Genomic DNA, 21,018 nt, shown 5'->3' on the forward strand with positions numbered 1-21,018 from the left:
TTTCTCTAACAGACAGAAGTATGGGAAACTCTCCCGGGGTGGTGTTTCCATGTTGCTTCCCATTTAACATCCTCTCACCTCATAGTCCAATGCAGCTGCTTCAGCTTCCACCACCAGGACTGCATGCTGGCAGCAGGAATGACTCAAGGGGAAGCGGGAGGGCGTATCCCTTCCTTTAAGAACACTAAATAACATTTTTCCCGCACCCCACCTTCTCTGATATTCTAACAGCTTGTTGTCCACTTGGTCCCACCTAACTGCAAGGAGGGCTGGGAAGTGGAATTCTTACTTTGAGTGCACTGTGCTAGCACTGATCAAGGATCATATCCCAGTGAAAGAAAGGGAGAGTGGATATTGGGGGAAACCAGCATATTATATGTTGTCCCAATTTTATGTAGACTTATTTTTCTGCCCTCCCTCTAAGTAGTATTATCTGTGATAGCTTTAGTTTCATGAGCTAGTTATATCTTTTTCTAAAACACATTAAAATGCCTAGCCATTAAAATGGATACACATATACATATGAGTGTGTGGAGATATAGATATACTGTAGACAGTGGTAGACTGTTATGCCCCCAATGACCCACGCTTCATACCCTTATGTAGACCCTTTCCCTTGAATCTAGGCTGGCTTCCGACCTGCACTAAACCAACAGAAAGCAGCAATAGTGACCTGTCTCTGTTCTCAGCCTTAGCTTTAAGAAGCTCTAATAGCTTCTTCTTTTGTATTTTTGGGGAAGTTGAGTCCCATACAAAACTCGGATGACCTTGAGACCACCATTGTGTGAGGAAGCCCAAGCTAACCACTTGGAGAGATGGTGTGGAAGAGAAGAGAAAAACCCTGCTGACAGTGACAACAGTCCCCAGATACATGGCCAAGTCTGAGCTTTTCCAGTCAGCTCCTCGGTGTTTGTACCACCCCAGTTGACACCAAGGAGAGCAGAATTAAGCTGTCGCCCCCTCCCTCCAGATCCAGCCCAAACTGAACAAGTGAGCAAATAAATAATTATTTTCTTTTTAGCTGCTAAGTTTTAGGGGTCATTTGTTATGCAGCAATAGATAACCAAAATACATTTATCTATATAACACCTAAAATCGTGTTACATACCACTACCCTTCAGAAAATTGTGGATTAAGTGATGTTCTAATGTTCTATAAGAGGTCTCCGTTCTCTCTCTCACAGACCCACACGTTTCATAGGTACATAACTGTAGTGAATCACCTGAGGACTTATCACATGCCAACATGACCACAATAACTTCCCAAATGGTCTCTGTTTCGCCCTTGTCCCCTTGTACCTGGGAGTAGCCAGAGGGAGAATGTTTTCAAAATGCAAATCTCTCTCCTCACCACATCTCTCCTGCTCCTCATCCACTACAATGTCCACAAAGGGTCTTCTTAGGTTCACCTACACCCTCACACTCAACAGATGATCCTACGCCACACTTCACATTGAGCTGCTCTGCAGGACATAGGACAGGAGCCATCAGGCACTCCACTCTCTGCAGCAGTCCTTGCTGCCATCAGCAGAGCAGAACAGAGCAGGTGCAAGGCAATGAAATCCCCATCCAGCGGGTACAGGATCTGTCCTGGCTTAAAAGCTTCATGTCTCACAGAGCCAGTATCTATGGAGCTGCCCAGTTATATAAGTCACCATGCTCATGAGGCCCAAAGTATGATTTCCTGCCATGTGTTTATAATTCCTCCCAGCCCAGGTGTAATTTACCAATCAGAGGTCTTTTTAAAAAGAGTAACTTCATGTTTCAGAACGATTTTAGGTTACAGAAAAGTTGGGAAGATAATACAAAGAGTTCCCATATACCCCACATTCAATTTCTTCTATTACTAATACCTTACATGAGCATGATACATGTGTTACAATTAATAAACTAATATCGATACATTATTGGCTAAAGTCCTTTATTCAGATTCCTTTAGTGTTGACCTAATGTCTTTTTTCTTTCCAGGATTACACTGAGGACAACATACTGCATTTAGTCATCATGTCTCTTCAGGCTCCACTAAGCTGACAGTTTCTCAGAATTGCCTTGTTTTTGATGACCTTGATAGTTTTGAGGAGTATTGCTCAGGTGTTTTTTTAAAATGTCCCTCAGTTGGAATTTGTCTTATGCTTATCTCATGGTTAGACTAGGGATATGGGTTTGGGGAGGAAGACCACAAGGGTAAAGTGCTATTCTCATCACATCACATCAAGGGTATATACTATCAACATGATTTGACTGTTGATGTTGACCTTGATCACCTACCTAAGGTAAACAGTTTTGTCAGGTTTCTCCCCTGTAAAGTTACTCTACCCCCACCCCCGACTCACTTTCATACTATACTCGCTGAAGGGCACTATACTCAGCCCACACTTAAAAACTGGTGAGTTATATTCCCTCTCCTTGAGGATGGAGTATCTACATATTTGGAATTCTGCATGGGAGTTATCTTTTCTCCCCATTTTTTCATTTAGCATACTTTATAGGTTATGATCAAATATTCCTTTATTTATTTTATCAAACTTTTCCAGGTTTGGCCATTCGGAGCTCTTTCAGTTGGCCCCTATATCCTTTGACATTCCTCAACCTGTGTGTGTGTGTGTGTGTGTGTGTGTGTGGTTTATTTGAGCACTTCCTTACTTTCTGGCACTATATGATGCTCCAGGCTCATCCTGTATATTTCCTGCCCCAGTCCTAGACTTAGCCATTTCTCTGTGGTTCCTTTTATTGCAGAATGGTATTAGAAACCAAGATCTGGGCACTGGGTGTGCTCATTGTTATGCAGTATCATTGCTTCTAGGACCTCCTGGCTGACAGAGAAAGGAAATCTATGCATGTATACTAACCTGGGTGTATGTACATATCTATATGTTTTTCTATACGGAATCATCTGCATCTATATTAAGCTAAGCATGAGTTTATACTAGTATCTCCAATTCTAATCCATTACTACATGGATCATTGTAGCCTTCTCCTCAGGGGTCATTTTTACCACAGCAATGTTGCCTAGTAACACAGTGGACATATGTTTATGTGTTTCCAAGGAAACAGTGCTAGACAGTTAACTAAAGGTATAATTCTCATGCAAAAGATGAGAAGATTTTAACCCTTTACTCTCACTATCAGTGGCTACTCACTGCTCTGGGGATAAAGAACTAACACTTTGGCCTGCAAGGTTCTGCAGTGACCTGGCCTGCTGACAGTCCAGCCTTTTCTCCTCCCACGTTCCTTTTTGAGCCCCCCAGGGCAACCACTCTAGTTTCCTTCAAGTCTCACAGTCATCATACTCCCTACTCTCTTAGGGCCCTTGCCCACGCCAGTCCCTCTGCTGGGCCTCTTTTCCTTGCCCTCTTTACCTGGCTGCCTCCTATTCATCTTTCCGATCTCAGCTCAACCTTCATCCCCATCTCTCAGCCTAGGTCAGCCCTTTGTTTTGGGCTCACATAGCCTATGCACCTCTGCTTGTAACACTTACTGCAGTAGCAGTATTACATTAACTTTGCCTTTTCTTCCACTAGAATACAAGACTCCTGAGGGTAGGAATGAAGTCTATCTAGTTAACCAGCATATAATAGGTGCTCATATTCTATTAAAATTCTCACTGTGTTCATCCATTCTTCTCCCCAGTTCAGTGAGCATCTCTGTGACCATTACTTTGAAGTCTTTATCAGGTAAATTATTTATCTCCGTTTCATTAAGGTTTTTATTTTTTTTTTCCTGAGGTTTTTTATCTTGTTCTTTCATTTGGAACATATTCCTGTGTTTCTTCATTTTTCTTGACTCTCTGTGTTGGTTTCTATACAGTGGATGAAACAGCCACATCTTCTAGTCTTAAAGGAGTGGTCTTGTGTAAGAAATGAACCTTTGTTATTCAGCTCTGCTTCAGCTCTTGGTTCTCTCAAACTGTTGTACTTGTCCAAGCACCCTATTATATTCTTAAAAGGCCTAGAGAACATATAGCGGGTGCTTCTTCTCTTTTCCTTTGTGTTAGTCATTTTGGCAAATTACTGGAAGATAAGGGTTCTTGCTGAAAAACAGCCACTTATATTCTTAATAGCTCCCAGTAGTTGAGGATTTGCCAAGACCTGCCAGCGTCCTAAAGGGGAGAATCTCAGCACCTAAATATAGGCTGAATGGATGCCAGATCTTCCGGCATCAGCTTTTAAAAGTATGCAAATATAACCCATCTGTGGGACTGAAAGCATTAAGTCCTGCTGGCCACAAGAGCCAGGTGATATGGAGGTACGAACTAGGTGGCAGTTGCAAAAATCAGGGCTCCAGCCCTGATTCAGTTGGTTGGGTGTTGTCCTGCAAAGTGAAAGGTTGCCAGTTCAATTCCCCATCAGGGCACATGGCTGGGTTGCGGCTTTATCCCCGTCAAGGTGTGTGCGAGAGGCAACCAATCAGTGTTTCTCACATTGATGTTTCTCACCTTCTCTTTCTCCATCCTTTCCTCTCTCTCTCTCTCTACAAATAAAATCATTTTTAAAAAATTAGGGATCCAGATTGTTACAGAAACAGGGGAGTCCAAAAATCCCCAGAGTTTGCTGCTGGGGGATGGGGAGAAGGAAGCAGCTTTTAGAATGCCTCCACATCCCTGAGGCTGGTGGCCAATGTCTTTCTTATGCAAAATGGCTTTAATGCATCCAAAGCCTCAGGTAGATGGGAGGAGTCTTGAACCAGGGGACGGTATGGAAAGCACACAGAGCCTGCGTGAGGTTCTGTGAATGGTCAGAACTGTTTGCAATGCCCACTGCGTCAGAGGACGCAGTCAGGGATATATAAGCAGCTGCGGACATTTTAGCTCGGACTCTCTCAAGCTTTCGTTCGGGCTCTGGCTCTCACTGGCGCTCTGGCTCTCGCACTCGCTCTCGGGCTCTCGCTCTCTCGTGTGCTCCCTCCACGTGGCTTGGTGAAGGGGCCTTCTCCATGTGGCTTGAAGAAGGGGTCTCCAGGCTGCTTTAAGAGGCTCTCGCCATGCAGTTTTGAGAAGGAGAGAAGATCCACGCGGTTTGCAGGAAGAAGGCAGTTTGCAAGGAGGCTGAGAATCCAGGTGGTTCTGCATTGAGAGCTGGAGGGCACCACAGCACAGAAAGGACCTCCCCAATCAGATTGAATGATTGGCAGCAGCTGGTAAAGCTGAACTGTGTTTGGAAAGTAGGGAAACGGTTTCTCTGACTTTCCTAAAACTAGCCTGGTTTGGAAGGGGGGGAGGCAAGGAAATGTGTTTGTGGGTGTTTTAAAGAGCATAAGACTTAATAACAGAAATCCACAAATAACTAAATCTATATAACTGTTAAATAAACAATTCTTTTTCTTTTCACCAAACTCTGGTATTGAGAGTTATAATTTTGGCGGCAGGCAATTGGGCCCCTAACTAAAGAGCCCGTGGGTTTGTTTTCAACTGGAGCAGCCCAGGCGTTCTGTAACAAGATGAGTGCATAAGCTCTTTCCTGGGGGATACTGGCAGGCTGCAGCAAGGCAGAGGGCGAATGCCAAGAGGGCATCCACAGCCTACATTCCTTGAAAGGAGCTCTGTAGCCCACTAAACATGTGCCAAACCAGGAAACCCAGAGAGTTCCATTTCAGAGGAACCCAAAGAGACCCACACCAAGACACATTATAACTAAAATGTGGATTGGAATTATTTTATATTTATTTATTTGTGTTTTTAGAGAGAGGGGAAGGGAGGGAGAATGAGAGGGAGAGAAACATCGATGTAAGAGAAAAACATCAATCGGTTGCCTCTCGTACGTGCCCTGACTGGGGACTGAACCCATAACTCAGGCATGTGCCTTGACTGGAAATTGAACCAGTGACCTTTTGCTTTGCAGGATTGTAAGAAACAAGGACATAGTGACTCCCAAACCAGTAGAAAGTCATTAGTAACAAAGGGCAAATGTAATTAAAGGATCTCTGAGAAGGGAGTTGACAGCACTGGCATATCTACAAATCACAAAAGGGGCATTTAGATAACCGTGTTAGATTGTAACTCCGGAGTAACCAGTAATGGGGAAACGGGGAAGAAGGAGAGGGGAGGGGGAGCTAATTGCGTTAGGGAGGGGAAGCTAATCCCTCTCACTTTAGGGCGGGGAAACTAATCACTTTAGGGTGGAGAAGATAATCACTTTAGGGTGGCAATTTTAGGGTGGAGAAGATAATCACTTTAGGGTGGCAATTTCAGGGTAGGGAAGCTAAGACTATAAAACCAGTTTCCTTTGTCTACTTGGCGCGCACATTCTCCTGGCTGTGAGGGTGCGCCCGGCTCTGCAGACTCGTGAATAAAGGCCTCGCTTTACTGCTCAAGTCCCGTGTCTCAGTTTTTATTGTGAGCGTTTCTCACAGGATGACACCCAACCAACTGAGCCACACCAGTCAGGGTGGAAAAATCAATATTTTTATAATGTCCCCGCTACCCAAAACAACGTACAGATTTAATGCAATCACTATCAAATTCCAATGATATTTTTCATAGAACTAGAAAAAACAATCCTAAAATTTGTATGGAATCATAAGAGATCCCAAGTAGCCAAAAGACTCTTAAGAAAGAACACTGGTGGCATTACACTCTCTGATTTCAAACTATATTACAAAGTTATATAATTTAAAGGAGTATGGTATTGGTATAAAAACAGATACATAGATCAATGAAATAGAATAGAGAGCCCAGAAATAAACTCACACCTATAAGATAAATTAATTTACATTGAAGGAGCCAAGAATATACAATGGGGAAAGGGCAGTTTCTTCAATGAATGGTGTTAAAAAAAAATTGGGCAGCCACATGCAAAGTAATGAAACAGGACCACTCTCTTACATCACACATGAAAGTTAACTCAAAATGGATTAAAGACTTGGACATAGACTTAAACCATAAAACTCCCGTAAGAAAATATAGGCAGTAAGCTCCTTGACATAGGCCTTGGCAATGATTTTTAAAAACTCTGATACCAAAAGCAAAAGCAACAAAAGCAAAAATTAATAAGTGGGTCTATATAAAGCTAAACAGCTTCTGCACAGTGACAGAAACCATCAATAAAATGAAAAACAAACTTACTGAATGGGAGAAAGTAATTGCAAATTTATATATCTGACAAGAGGCTAATGTTCAAAATATATATACATATAAAAAACTCATACAACTCAATAGCAAAAAACATTCTGACTTGAAAATGGGCAGAAGATTGGAATAAATCAAAAGCACACTGAGATATCACCTCATAACTGTTTAAATGGCTATAATAAAAAAGACAAGAAATAACAAGTGTTGGTAAGGATGTACAGAAAAGGGAACTCTTGTGCACTGTCTGTGGGAATGTAAGTTGATGCTGACGCTATGGAAAACAGTATGGATATTTCTCAAAAAATTAAAAATAGAACTACCATATGATCCAGCAATTCCACTTCTGGGTATGTATCTGAAGAAAACAAAACTAACTGGAAGAGAGCTGCACCCCTATGGTTTATTGGAGCATTATTTTTAATTGCCAAGACATGCAAACAACCTAAGTGTCCATCAAAGGATGAATGGATAAAGAAATTGTGGCACATACATATTTTATATATGTTGTATATAATGGACTATTATTTAACCATGAAAAGAATAAAATCTTCTCATATGTGACAACATGTATGGACTTCAAGAGTACTGTGCTAAGTAAAATAAGTCAGATTGAGAAATACAAATACTATATAATCTTTCCTATATGTGAACTCTATGAATGAATCAACGAATGAATAAATAAATAAATAAAAATCCAAGTTCATAGATATAGAGAGCACATTGGTGGTTCCCAGAGGTGGGGGTGGGGCAGAAATGAGGTGAACTGTTTTGTTTTGGGTTTTTTTTTTGTTTTTTTTTTTTAGTTTAAATACATTGAGAAACACAAAACAAAGCAAAAAAATAAAGTTTGGCAGGATATTCCTAGTGCAAAGGAGAGTTTTGAGGTCAACTATGAATGGGAAATGCATAGCTGATAAGGCTAAAATAGGTTTCTTCATAGGAATATGCCTCAGAACCTTTAAGATCAATATGCCTTGCAAATCTCCAACAGGGGAACAAATTATTCAGCATTTCTCAGATTCACTTGACCCCAAAACTCATGTTTCACAAAGTTCTTCTCTCTATTTATGGAAGTCACAGAAACACTGTGGATGAAAGATACAGCGGATGATGCCAATGAAGTATACAATGTAGTTCTTGTCTTTCCTTCAAGGAGGACATAGTCTTGTTAGGGAAGCAACGCTTACTAAATAAATGTGCATAAAAAATGATCGACATGTTACATAGCACAGTAGGATTTTTAGGTAAAATAGGCAGTCAGGGAAGGGAAGATCAGTGTGGTTGAAGACACCTGGAGCTGAGATGTTAGGAAAGGTATAATTTATTCTGGGGCATATTTTTTCAAGCAGGGCAAAGGAGGGGGGAAATGATGGTAAACAAAAACAGAGGAATGATGAGTGAGGAAATGGGTGGGCAGCCTTGCCTAAATCTGACTTTTCATTTGCTCAGATAGACCAACCAAGGGGCGTTTACTAGACAACCCACACACACTTGAAATTAAAAACTACTTTTTAAATGTCTTCTTTTTAAGCTCAAATTGTTACTAGTAATTCATTTTGGACTAGCTTTTCTTAGGAGAAAATAATGTCAATAACGAACATGTCAAATGCATATCAAGAGAGGCTTTGGTGGTAGGTACCTCAGGCAGCCTGAGGTGCTCTGTTCTTCCACATGTCTACAACTCCCCATCCACAACCCCCAACCTCCAAAGCTCTGAAAACTTTAAGTTCTTTCCCAGCTCATTTTGTGGCAATACCTTTCCTGAGCTGATAAAAGGCTAGTTATAGTCTTTCTCTAGCCCACTTAGTGTGACTATCCATTCATTTTGGGGTGCTACCCTAGACCTATTGGAATGTTCTATAAGTTGCAGTATACATACCATACCATCTCTAATAAAAGAATGTGGACCTATAATTCTTATGTATTCCCTTGATTGATGCTGTATGTGAAAACAGCCTATGGGTGACTCTGATTTAAAGGGGAAAAAAATAGGTGCTTGATAAATATTTGCTTATTTTCTCCATTCTCCATTCCATAAATAGTTATCAAGGGCCCCCTATGTATTGGCTCCTTTTCTAGACTCCAGGGATACAGCAGGGAGGGACACAGGTAAAGCCTCTGCCTCCCTGCAATTATTTTTAATAGGAGTAACAATAAACAAAGATTAGCTAATGTCAGAAGTTGATCGATGCTATGGAGAAAAATTCAGAATTAAGGAGTAAAGGGTGCTGGGGCACTCTTATTTTTAAAAGGATGGTCTGGGAAGGTGTCTCTGAAAAGATGCATTTGAGCAAGGAGCTGAAGGGAGAAAAAGCGTGAGCTCTGGGGATATCAGGAAGAGGAGCAGCCCAGGCAGAAGGAACAGCAAAGGCAATGGCTCTGAGGCACGACTGTGCATGCTTGAGGGAACTGTAACGGCTTTATAGGGAGGATCTCATCTAATCCCCATAACCCTTACTAAGTCCACTTCATAGATGGGGAAACTGAGCTTTGAGAGGGGAGCCTCTTGCACATGGCCACACAGCTGTGAGTGGTAGAGCTGGGCCTCGCTCCCGAGCCTGGTGCCACAGCTAGCTTCCCTTGGAAGTCCCTAACAACAGGCCAGGCCTCTGCAAGGCAAGAAGAGACTGAGGCCTTTCCAACCCTGGAGGTCCTGCTGGGGTCTCAGCTCCTCAAAGGACCAGCCTGTGGCTTCCAGACTGACCTCAGCTCTCCTGGTTTTTGAGGACTGCACAGGCCTTTGGAGCAGGACAGGTCCAATAAGGCAGTTTGAGGAGGCAGGACAGGACCTCTCCTCTGCTTATGCTTCCAGATGGCTGACCTCTGCTAACCCTCTCAAAGCCCGAGGAGCCTGCATTTTCATGAGCCCATCAGCAGGGGCAAACACACTGGCTCACAGAAGCTCACAGAAGCAAGAGGACTTACCTGAGGCCACTCTAGGGGCCATGGAGACTTCCCAGGAACCCATGATCTTCAGATCAAACTTCTCTTCAGACGTGGCTGGGGCCCCAAAAGGAGTGTCTCTTTAACTCTTGTGCTCTGGGCACCTCACTTGATTCACCTTAATCTGGGCCCTGTAAAGGAAAGAAACAGAGTGAAAGTCACTGCTACTCACCACCTGTTCACCCACACCCACCGCGATGGGCTCCAGGTGACCAAGAGAGCACCTCTCTGGGGTTGTGTACTCACTGTCCCACTGAAAGAAGAGCAGGGGAAAGGCGGTGTGGGGAGGAGCGGAGTCGGGAATTGGGAGGACGTTTGTCAAAGGCTTTCTTTCAGCCTTCAGATGGCGCCCTTGAGCCACGGAGCCTCAAGAGTGTGAAGACTGTCCGGACCTTTGGACCTGGGACCTACCTGGGGGCCGTGTGTGTTGTGCGAGAGAGGGGAGGGAAGGCAAGGCAGCGTCAGAGCTTGGCGCAGTCGGGGCTCTCCAGCCGTGGGACTAGCAAGCAGCAGGGTAGGGCGTCTTCTTCAGCAACCTCCCCTCCCCACACCTCGCCCTTGCGCCCGGGCAGCTCGCGCTGGAAGCTTCAGTTTCCCTAGCCCGCAGATAAACCTAAGGGGATGGAGAGAAGGATGGAGCGATGTCCCCCCACCCTTGCCCCAGTCTGTTACCCGCCTCCCAGTCCCTCCCCACGCTAACCCGCCGGGCGCCCTCGCCGGCTGCGGGCGGAGCTCGATCCATTGCGCTCGGCGATCCCCGGCTCCCGCCCCTTCCCTTGTCCCTCCTTCCCGGAGCCCCCAGCTGCGGCGGCCGGCGCCGTGCAGCCCCGCGCGGCACGAGCAGGTACGTGCGCTTCAGCAGCTGCTCCGCGATCGGCCGTGAAGGGGGCGGGAGCTGGGGAGGGAGAGGCGGTGGCGGCCGGGCCCGCGCCCTCTCGGGTTGCGCTGCAGCTGAGACACCGGCGGGCGGGCTCCTGCTGCGGGGAGGCGGGTGGGCGCCGGCGAGGACGCGCCTTCGCCCGCCAGCCTCCCGGCGCGGAGCTGCCCGCGTGCGGAGGCCAGGAGGTAGGCCGGGCACAGGTACGCACGAGGAAGGAGGACTGCGGGGGTGGCGGGAGGCGGAGGCCCGGGGCGGGGAGGGGCTACGGCGGAGAGCTAGCCTGACCTCGCGGCCCGGCCGAAGGACATGCGGCGAGGGGACCCGGGCGCGCGCCGGTCCTCGCAGAGCCTGGCCTCTCAGGGCCGCCTGGTCACCCTGCTACTGGCGTCGCCCGACCCGGTCCAGCCTGACCCAGCCCGGCCGCGTTTGTGGTCAAGGGCAGAACCAGGGGGTGTGAGCAGCGGGGCAGGCTGGCGCGCGGGTGCGGCGGGCAGCCGGGTGTTTTGGCGCTTCCTGCGCGGAACTTTGGGTATAACAGCGTGGACCTGCGTGTGAGTGTGTGCGCGCACCAAGGCTTTGTGTACAACTCTTACGTGTATCAACCGGTTGGGTTTTGTGAGGCTTCACCCACGCCTGCTGTGCGTCTGTCTTTCCGCGTGTTAGTGAGCGCGGGTGGGTGAGGTGCTGGACCTAGTGGGTCTTGGTTGGTCTGCCTTACATCTCAGCAGTCCTGGGGTTAGTTAAGAGAGAGTGTGTGTGTGTGTTTAAGCAGCTCTATCCCTTTCAGGTGTGGGGACTGGTGTGGCCGCTAATCTGTGGGTCACACTGTGTGGTTTCCTGTGTCTGTGGGCACTGCGTGTGGAAACGGCCCCTGGGGGTGTGTATGGAGAACTAGAGTGTGCCTTTCAGGTCCTGTTGAACTGCAGGTGAAATAGGAGTGTCACTGGTACAGTTTGGGGGTGTTGAGCAGAGGACTCCAGCATCTTTATCACTTTGTTTCTCCTTATGTTTTGGATAAGTGACTGGGCATGCCTTGTGTAACTGTGCGTATCCCTGAACCTGTGTGTGAGACATGGTAACCTTGGATGAGTGGGAGTCTCCTTTTTTCTCTGCCCGCTTCCTTACTCTGGCACCCTAAGGAAAAAGTTTTGGGTCCTGCTGCTGAAAGAGGGCCCTGCTGCCAGAATTTGGGTACCCTGGTTTCCTTTGGAATACCGAGGTCAATGTGCTGAACTGGGGAGGTGGCTCCTGGGCCACTTCAGGAGCTGAGTTCTCTGGAGAGTGCTGAAAACCTGGGGGTGGGGTGGGCAAACCTGGACACCCACTGGGCAGGAGCTGTCACTGCCAGTCCCTGTTAGTGGTTGCGCACTCAGGAAGATGCTTTTGGTGCCAGGAGCAGAAAAATCAAACAACATACCTCTCCTTTTGGTTTACTGGGAGTGGGAGGAGTCTGGGCAGGGCCTGGTCTTGAGTCAGCTGCCCCCACCCCTTGTGTAGGAGTGATTTTCTGCCCCAGCAAGTTGCCAAGCCATTCCTGGGGGCTGCCGGTTTTCTAAGCCCTGTGCAGGGGGCTGGGGACCCAGGTGGAATTCACACATATCCCTGCCCTCAAGCTGCTCATAGTGACTGTTAAATAGTGGGATAGAGTGTAGTGAGGGGGGGCTGGAAGAACCAGGGAGGGAGGCTGGAATGATGTCACTGGTGCAGGAGTGTGTGCATTTGTAGGTTTGTGGGTGATGACAATCCTTGGGAAACTTGCGTTCACCTTCGGGTACCCACATGCACGCCATGAGATCTTAGCCACGTTTTGTGGTGTTGTCGAGGGGAGATAGTAATTCCTGCTCTCTGGGCTGGTGAGGGTTATGTGAGATACTCCCGAGGGAAGTGCCCACTCTAGGGTGCAACAGGGAGTGTAGGTGCTCAGTAAACATGTATTAAATTGGAACTCAGGAAAGACGGATGTGGTGATAGAAATGGGTTGTAAGTGGGAACAGGCTTTGTACTCAGATGAAAGACCCAGTGTGTGCCGAGAGGAGGTGTCCAGTGCAAGTCCATGTTGGAAAAAAGATGAGAGAGATCAAAAACCACGTCTTCCTGCATCGAGGCTCTTTGAGTTTCACTCATTCATTCATTTCATTCATTTTTCACTTCATTAATTTACTCATATTCTCTCTTTCTCTCTCTCTCTCACACACACACACTACACAGAACTACAATGCACTGGAAAATAAACTCAGGCACGAGAGTGTAAATATCTAGAATTGTTTTGTGTGTGTGTGTGTGTGTGTGTGTGTGCAGACACACCAGAGCGTGTGAGCCACTCTGCAAGTGGGGGTCTCTGCACAGAGTGGTTGGTGCCTTGGGCCTGTGTGCCTGGGGCCCTGGCTATTTGTACCCCTGGGACATTGGTGTGTACAGAGAACGGAAGAGTCCTGCTGTGGGACTAGGAACTTACGTTCCAGGTAGGGAAAGGGGCTGAATGGGACCTGTGGGGGACAGCACTGGACCTGCCCATGGCAGGACTCCACCATCAAGTTCAGTTGAGTATTGTTGTGAAGGAATGGGGACCTGCGGTGGCAAGATTCCTCCATTTTGTGAGAGAAGTTAGGAATCTAAAGCTTAAAATGTAAAATATTTTGCTTTTTATATATTGGCAAATATTTCAGCAAAAAACAAACGAACAGATCAGAAACAAACAAAATGTGAGCCAAAGGTGCCCCGGGGGCTATAGATTAGTATCCTTTGCCAGGAATGCAGGTGCGCTTCCTGCCTGCCTGTGTGGAAGTGTGTTCAGGTATTGGGTGGGCTATCTCCTCTTTGAGCGGAATGCTCCCTTGACCCTCCCCATCTATCCTCTGTAGTCTTCATCCAGGTCTGCCCCCCACTGCCCCGTCTTCTACTTACATGAAGGCATTTGGCTTTGACTTCAGTCACAGCTCTCAAATATGCTCCTTCCCCTCAGTCTCCATCCATGTCTCCCCTGATCACATCAGATTCCTCCCTGGACTCCCGGCCTCCACACAGCAGCCAGGGAGAGCTTTCTAAGACTAGGCAGAGGTTAACACTCCCTGCCCCAACACCTCACCTCCCTGGCTCTCAAGTCCTTTGAGAGTGGGTCCCAGGTGACCTCTGAGAGTACCCTGTCCCCCTGCCCAGAATGCCCGCATCCACTCTTAATGCTGAGGTCCCACTCATCCTCTTTGGTGTGGCTCAAATGCCACCAACTCCCAGCATCTTCCCTGACTTTCTCCTCTTTGTTCCCACACCACCTCCGTCATCTCACCCCTCCCCCACTCATAGTCATCCTCACTTCATCCCAACAGTGCACATTAATTGAACTGGCTGGGACCTGATATGCATTATTTTATGAAATCCTCGTATCATCCCGATGGGGAAGGCATTTTGCTTATCCCCATTTAACAGATAAGAAAATAGCGTGGAAAGGTCACGTCACTTGCCCAAGCTCAAGTGGTGAAGCTGGGATTTAAACCTGGTGTCTATCGTGTTTTAAGTTCCCTCCATCATAATAACTCATCGCTGATACTTAGCACTTATTGTTATGAGTGCTTCATATGGATTATCTTGGTCTCTACATCAGCCCCATTATGTAGGGAGTGGTAATAGTAATGTTACTTAATAGATGGGGAAACTGAGGCCCAGAGAGGATATGTGAATTGCCCAAAGCCGCATGCCAGCTGGTGGTGGAGGAGGATCCTAGCACAGATTGGATCACACTGCTGTCTTTGTCTTATTTCCCACCTCCCCCTCTAGCTGGCAGGGTCCCCCAGGTGGGAACAAAACCTGACTCATCTGTTCATCGCTCCAGGCACAGTGTGCTGTCCAACACCAGCAGGACCTTGGTAGAGGTTTGCTAAATTTGACTGACTTTCTCTTTTGTCTTCCAGCTGCCAAGGGGCCAAGGGATGAGCTGGGGCCCTCCTTCCCAATGGCATCTCCCCCTGGGCTGGAACTGAAGACACTGAGCAATGGTCCTCAGACTCCAAGGAGACCAGCTCCTCTAGGCCTGGTGGCCCCATCCAGGGAGGGTGTGGAGAATGCCTGCTTCTTGGAGGAGCATGAGACCCATTTCCAGAACCCTGGGGACATCAGACTGGGCAGCTCCCCCAGCCCCCCTGGGGGTGTCCCCTCAAGGCCCCGATCCCAGCGGGATGATCTATCCCTGCATTCAGAAGAAGGGCCAGGCCTGGAGCCCGTGAGCCGCCCGGTGGATTATGGCTTTGTTTCTGCTCTGGTTTTCCTGGTGAGTGGGATCCTCCTGGTGGTGACAGCATATGCCATTCCCCGTGAGGCCCGCGTCAACCCAGACTCAGTGACAGCGCGAGAGATGGAACGACTAGAGATGTACTACGCCCGCCTGGGATCCCACCTGGACAAGTGCATCATCGCAGGCCTGGGGCTGCTCACGGTGGGCGGCATGCTCTTGTCGGTGCTGTTGATGATCTCCCTGTGCAAGGGCGAGCTCTACCGCCGGCCGACCTTTGTCCCCGGCAGGGGCTCCAGGAAGACCTACGGCTCCATTAACCTGCGCATGAGACAGCTCTATGGGGACGGGGGTCAGGGCCTGGTGGAGAACGAAGTTGTCCAGGTCTCAGAGACCAGCCACACCCTCCAGGGGTCTTAAGTAAGAGCCTGCCTGATCTGGCTGCTTCAGCTCCAGGACTATAAGCCCCCCAAGGCCTTGGGTTTTAGACTGAGTTTCACACAGGGCCCTGGGTGCTGGAAGGGGAGTCAGGGGCCTGGCTCAGGCTCCACCATGGAGGGTGGCCCCTTGATCTGTTTTGTAGCTTGAGGTTTTGCATAAGATTTTGTTTGGAGGGTGATTTCTGCTGCTAAAAATATAGAAGTTTGGAAACTGCTGCCCTTGGAGGATGAGGTTTCTTGGCGTTTCTGACAATTGAGAGCAGTTTGAAAGGCTGCCCATCCTCTTCTCCATGCCTTGGGGAATTCCAGGATCTCTGTAGTCCTCATTAGCAAAGTACGGGTGTTGGGTGACTTTGGAGGGATCCCTTTCAGCTCTGACCTTCTAAGCTTGGAGACAGCTTCACAATGAAGGGAGAAGTCAGCACTGTGTTGACCCTCCCTCTCCAGGCCAGTCCCCCTGACTGTAAAAGTGAGGGTCAGATCCCTCGGGCCCCTCCAGGGCTGCCCTAGGAATGGGTGCCCAGTATCTGCCTCTGGCCACTCCTTCAGGGGGATGAGGGTGTTTGGCAGGAGCTGACCATTCTCCGTGGCCACCACTGTCAGACAGCCAGCAGCTCTCACTCTTGCTAGAGTTTCCTAAGTCTCCCGGCGGTGCTGGGTTAAATCCAAAATTCTCTATGGCCTGGTTTTGGTCTTGGGATTAAATTTTCTGCAGTGACTAGATCTTAGCGCACATTTCACAAAGTCAAGTGCACAGTTTTCACCAACTCCCTAAATAAGAGGGGTCTTTCATACCAGAAAGGGTGAGGGCTTTGTTGTGTTTCTATGGACACTATGTGGGCCTACATCACCTCCCCTCCTCCATAGTATGTCTCTTGGGCCTGACTTTACACTGACAGCAGAAAAATACTTTTTTTCTTTTTTTTTTTTAGTTCTGAATTTGTAATCTTCCTCTCTCCCTGCTTCTTAGCAGCAAAATGCATTTCCAAAATATCTGGGGAGAAATCAGGCACACGCAGGTGGCCTGGAAACTCCAGCCACATTGGTCACCATTTGTTCTGTTTCCCTTGTGGAGTGTTTCCAGGCTCCATCCAGACTCTTTTTAAACTACTGATAAGGAAAGGAGGTGGGTTCTAGGGGGCAAAGAGATACAGGTATCTGAGGACTGGGGGAGCCATCGTCCAGTCTGAATGACCATAGAAGGCTTTGAGAATACATGCCTTCTAGACCCTAAAAGGGTCATTTCAGTGAGTCCCCTGACTCCATGCAGGTCCTACTTACTCCATCTCAACTGGCCATGTGGGCCATGGGTCCTGACTGTCTCTTGGGGTTGGGAGGGTGTGGTGGGCATGGGGTCTGGAGGCTAGAACAGCCCTGATTCGAGCTGTAACCTGAGCCATCTGTCTGGTGAGTGAAACATCTGGGCAGTGTAACATCACAGCTTCTACAGTAGATCAAATATCTGCTCCTGCTGGCAGGTTTTGCCAGAAGCAGAGGGCTGGGGGAGGGCTGGAGGGGCTGTTCAACTTGGCCTGCCAGGTGCTGTTCCTGGCGTTAAGGGGATGTGGTTTGAAAAGAACAAAGCTTCAAGATGGTGGAAGAGTCGCAAGTCAGGGCTTGCACTGCTGTGTCCCCTTCTCCCGGGCTCCAGGCGAGGAATGGAGGCAGAAAGTGACATGAGCCATTCTAGGTAAATGGGAGTGGAACTGAACATCCTAAATGATAAGCTAAGGCCCCTCAAATTCATACGGATAATAAAAATATCAATCCAAGTCATCCAGATTACTGTGACAGTGGGGGCTTCATTTGGAAACTAAACCTGTTGAGTGGATGCACCTGGGACCATCAGTTCCTATGGTTTAAATGCAATGAATTACGTATATTTAGGGGCTAAATCAGAAGACCAAACCCAGGAACCTCAGGTTTTCTCTCAGTCAGAGAAGCCTACTTTGCATCCTAATGCAAACTCCTTTAGCAAATGTGTATAATGGATCAAGGCGGTCATTACCTTGTCAGTAAATTAAGAAAACTTGAGAGATGCCAAAAGCGTTTCCCCAAGATTGCAGCTGAGATGTCCCAGTCAATAGATGAGTAACAGGGTTAGGAAGGAGTCAGGGAGGAGAGTGGCACAGGGTGCTGAGAACTCTCTTTGCGGGTTGTCTATGGGGGTAGGTGTGGAGTGGGCCCACAGGACCCCGTGGTCACTGGAACGTGCCTCACCTCCAGGAACTGCCCCTCCCACCAGACATGCTACTAGGGTCCCCAAATCTTGCTTTTCCTAGTATATTAAAACATACCAATTTGGGAGTTGGGAGAACCTGGGTTTCAATCCAGGGTGTGCTATTTACTGGCTGTGTGACATTAGGCAAGTTACTCCACCTCTCTGAGTATATCATTTTCTTTGTGGAGTGAGAGGAGTAGAAACTCAGGCTCAAAGCAGTGGTAAGAGGTAAGATAGAGACCTGCCTGGAATGAGGTCTAGTGAAAACAAGAGCTCTCCTTCCCCACCTCAGGTGGGGATAACTGGATTAAGCCTAAAGCCTCAGGGTGCACTGTCTGCCTTCCTTCTCTCACACCTGCCATCCTACCCATCCGACCTTGGTTCTATCTTTGAAATCTGACCACTGCCCGCCCTCTGCCCCCAGTTCATCCTCCGTTCTGCAGCCAGACAAATCCTGTTAAAAGGTTAATTGGGGCAGGTCATTCCTCTGTTCCTTGCCCTGGCCAGAGGAGGGTTTACTGTGAAGGCTTCTCACTTGCATAGACCCCTTCCAAGGCCCTGCATCAAGTTTCTATTTGTAATTTTGATGTTTTAAAAATGGATGGACCCTGAAGTTATACGTTTCAGGCCCCCCCACACCTGGGCCCATACCTCACAGCGGCCTATAAAACCCTAAGCAATATGGCCCCTGGGCCCCCCTAACCTTAGTCCCCACCCCTTGTCTCTTGGCTCACTCCACGCGGCCACACTCGCATCCTTGCATTCCTTCTTCAGGGCCTTGGTGCCACTTCATGTGGCAGAGGTAGAGGGGTCTGTCTCCCTGATGGCAGAAGCCCCCTTTCCCCCAGCCTTGTCAACACATAGCCAGGTTCCAGCTGGCCTTGGGGGCCATTAGCTGGGGGTTTAGGAGCCTGTGAGATAGACCAGCCTGATTCTCCCTCACTCAAGGCCCTTGAGTGCCCAGGCCTGGACCTTAGCACCGCCAGGAACCATCCCCACATCTGCTCTCCTCGGGCAGCCTGTGTGTCTCCCAGCTGAAAATACCTGCTGCCTGAGATTCCACCACCGTTGCTCCCTTCCTTGGGAATAAGCATTACCTTCTCTGAGATTCCCTTTAAAATGTCCTCTTCCTTGCATGTACACACCTACATAGACATGCAGGCGCACACACCTGTGCATGCATACACTTCACATGTACATATCTTGTGCATACACACACAGCTCTCTGACCTAGCTCAGAAGCCAAGGGCATGTACTCTTGAAGCAGCTCCAAGTCAGGCAACCTCTGGGTTACTGATAACACTTTCTCTTTCTCCAGAAGCCACAGGTCTTGCAGTTCCCTGGATGCTAACCTCATAGCAAGTTTCCCCTCTCCATGCTGAGCTGGTACCTCTCTCCCTTTCCTGCTCCCTCCCTTGGGTGGAAGGGGAGAGATGTCCAGGGAGCATTTCCCACCCAGAATTCTATGTGGTTCTGGGCTGGGAACTAGGTGAGCAAGGCCCTTCAGGTCATCCCATTCCCTTTGGGCCTTCGGGCAAATCATTCCATCTCCCCGGTTCTGCCCACTCTGCCTTCTCTGGGGACTGAGGGAATCAGGAAAATGCAAGCAGGGGCTTTTCAAAGTTCAGAGCATGTTATACTGTATCTGGAGAGCTTTGCAGAGGCACAAGGAGGGGGAGGAAGGGAGGCATTATGAAGCAGCCGCAGGAGGTAGATTTCTGTCTATGGGTTCTGTCTGGGAGGAAAGTGGGGTGTCAGTGCTACTGACAAAGTCAAGGGGATGCCCTCCAGCTGAGCTTGTTGGTTTCTCTGGGAGATAGAGAGTGCCCCTTGGTGTCCCTGAGGATGTAAATTTCAGCTAAGGAGAGGAAAAGCTTGCTGAGATCTTGCCTGGGTTGGAGTGGTACGGAGCTCCTTGTCAGTAGAAGTATGTTAGCATTTGCTGGTCAGGCATTGGGTATCTTCAGAGATAGAGTGTAGTGGGATCAAATAGGATTTAGTCAAGAGACTCAGTAAGTTTCCATTCCCCTCCTTTGAGAAAACCCAATGTCCCAGTGGCCAGAGCCTGGCTAGCGAGAGTAGCACCGAGCAGCCCTGGACATGCTGTATCTTCTTGTCTTTGGCCCAAACACCCTTTTCCCCACATTACCCTTCTTCCTGGGTCACACTGTCCACAAGCAGATGGGAGGGTCCAGAATAGCTGAATAGGGCAGAGGGTGGCAGGGCCATCGCCTTCCTTCTCCTAGGAGGCCAGGCACTTCTGAACTTTCTCCCTACTCAAATCTCAGTGACGGGAGCAGGGTCCCTTACAGAGGGGTCCACTGAGGACCGTCCATCGGATAAGAGCGCAGAGGTACCAGCTCCGGAATCTGATTACCTGGATGCGTGGTTGATGCTTAATGCACCTGAGCCTCTGTTTCCTCCTCTATAAAATGGGGGTGCTAATGACAGCACCTTCCTCAGGAGTGGTGAGCAGTAAATGAGATTATAATACCTGTAAAGTGCTTGGCACTTCATAATCGCTCAGTAATGTTAGCCATTCACATTCATTTGTCCATTCATTCATACCTAATCTGCATTTTTCCCTGGGCGAGGCACTGTGGGATCCATGGCCGCTGCCTGAGCTGGTCACAGACCACCGAGGGAAACAGGGCAGTGCCTGGTAGGCTAAGTGTATGTTGGGGGGTACAGAGGAGGTACAAGATAATACGAGTGTTGAGATCAGAAGAGGCTTTTTGTGGAAGGGTTCATGTCTAACAGGAATCTTACAGTGAGGCAGTATCTGATGTGGGGAACTGGGGTGCAGGAAAGGTATTACAGGCAGAGGAACAGCATAAGCAGAGGCTCAGAGGCATAAAACCGCCGGTATGTACTGGGGAGAAGCAGACTAGGAGGGAAGCCTGCAGGTTCTGTGCTGGAGTGGTAAGATGAGGCAGGCTAAAAGGCCAGGGGATCATCACGGGGGGTTGCATTTCATCATCTATAGAACGGGGTCGACGGTCCTTAACTCATGGGGTTGTTATGAGGACTCGAGTTCATGCCGGTACAGCACATAGCACAGGGCCTGGTGTGTGCTGAGCTTCACAGTCATTCATTATGATTGCTTGCAGATGTATGTGGCAGGAAGAATCTTCTGATGCCAAATGTATTGTAGGGGTGACCCTGGCACTAGGGATGCCAGTCCATGGGGCTGTGTTCTCCAGCTGCAGCCAGAGAACTGACCCCAAATTCCAGGACTCTGTCTCAG

At 48.3% G+C, this 21,018-nt stretch overlaps 2 protein-coding genes across 8 annotated transcripts in view; one reads left to right on the top strand and one right to left on the bottom strand.

Moving 5' to 3' along the window:
* CUNH20orf202 (chromosome unknown C20orf202 homolog) overlaps positions 1-10,992 on the bottom strand; it is a 25,262-nt gene extending 14,270 nt beyond the window's left edge. For 2 of the 3 annotated variants that reach the window (XR_016512760.1, XR_016512761.1), the window contains exons 1-3: positions 10,709-10,992; positions 10,255-10,621; positions 9,991-10,139 (exon numbers count right to left, since the gene is read on the bottom strand). The gene's annotated coding sequence lies outside the window, so the exon portion shown is untranslated. The remainder of the gene's footprint in view (positions 1-9,990; positions 10,140-10,254; positions 10,622-10,708) is intronic. The other variant, XR_016512762.1, reaches the window with a different exon arrangement.
* Positions 10,718-15,766, top strand: TMEM74B (transmembrane protein 74B). Of its 5 annotated transcripts, none has more exons than XM_090286161.1 (2): positions 10,718-10,852; positions 14,794-15,766. In XM_090286161.1, the coding sequence occupies exon 2, from the start codon at positions 14,835-14,837 to the stop codon at positions 15,528-15,530; it is 696 nt and encodes a 231-aa protein (XP_090142287.1). In that variant the 5' UTR covers positions 10,718-10,852; positions 14,794-14,834; the 3' UTR covers positions 15,531-15,766. The 5 variants fall into 5 exon arrangements, with proteins under 5 accessions (XP_090142287.1, XP_090142288.1, XP_090142286.1 ...); XM_090286162.1 differs by lacking the exon at positions 10,718-10,852 and adding an exon at positions 10,976-11,073; XM_090286160.1 differs by lacking the exon at positions 10,718-10,852 and adding an exon at positions 11,028-11,088.
* The last annotated feature ends 5,252 nt before the right edge of the window (positions 15,767-21,018 follow it).

The sequence above is a fragment of the Furipterus horrens genome, unplaced genomic scaffold (assembly GCF_987537825.1).
Source record: "Furipterus horrens unplaced genomic scaffold, mFurHor1.1.pri manual_scaffold_8, whole genome shotgun sequence".
NCBI lineage: Eukaryota > Metazoa > Chordata > Mammalia > Chiroptera > Furipteridae > Furipterus > Furipterus horrens.

Excerpts from the sequence above, each read along its gene's own strand:
- TMEM74B (XM_090286158.1), top strand. The coding sequence starts at position 11,195 with ATGCGGCGAGGGGACCCGGGCGCGCGCCGGTCCTCGCAGAGCCTGGCC. Across the intron at positions 11,418-14,793 it reads CTTCCTGCGCGGAACTTTGG|CTGCCAAGGGGCCAAGGGAT; the intron begins GTATAACAGCGT and ends TTTGTCTTCCAG.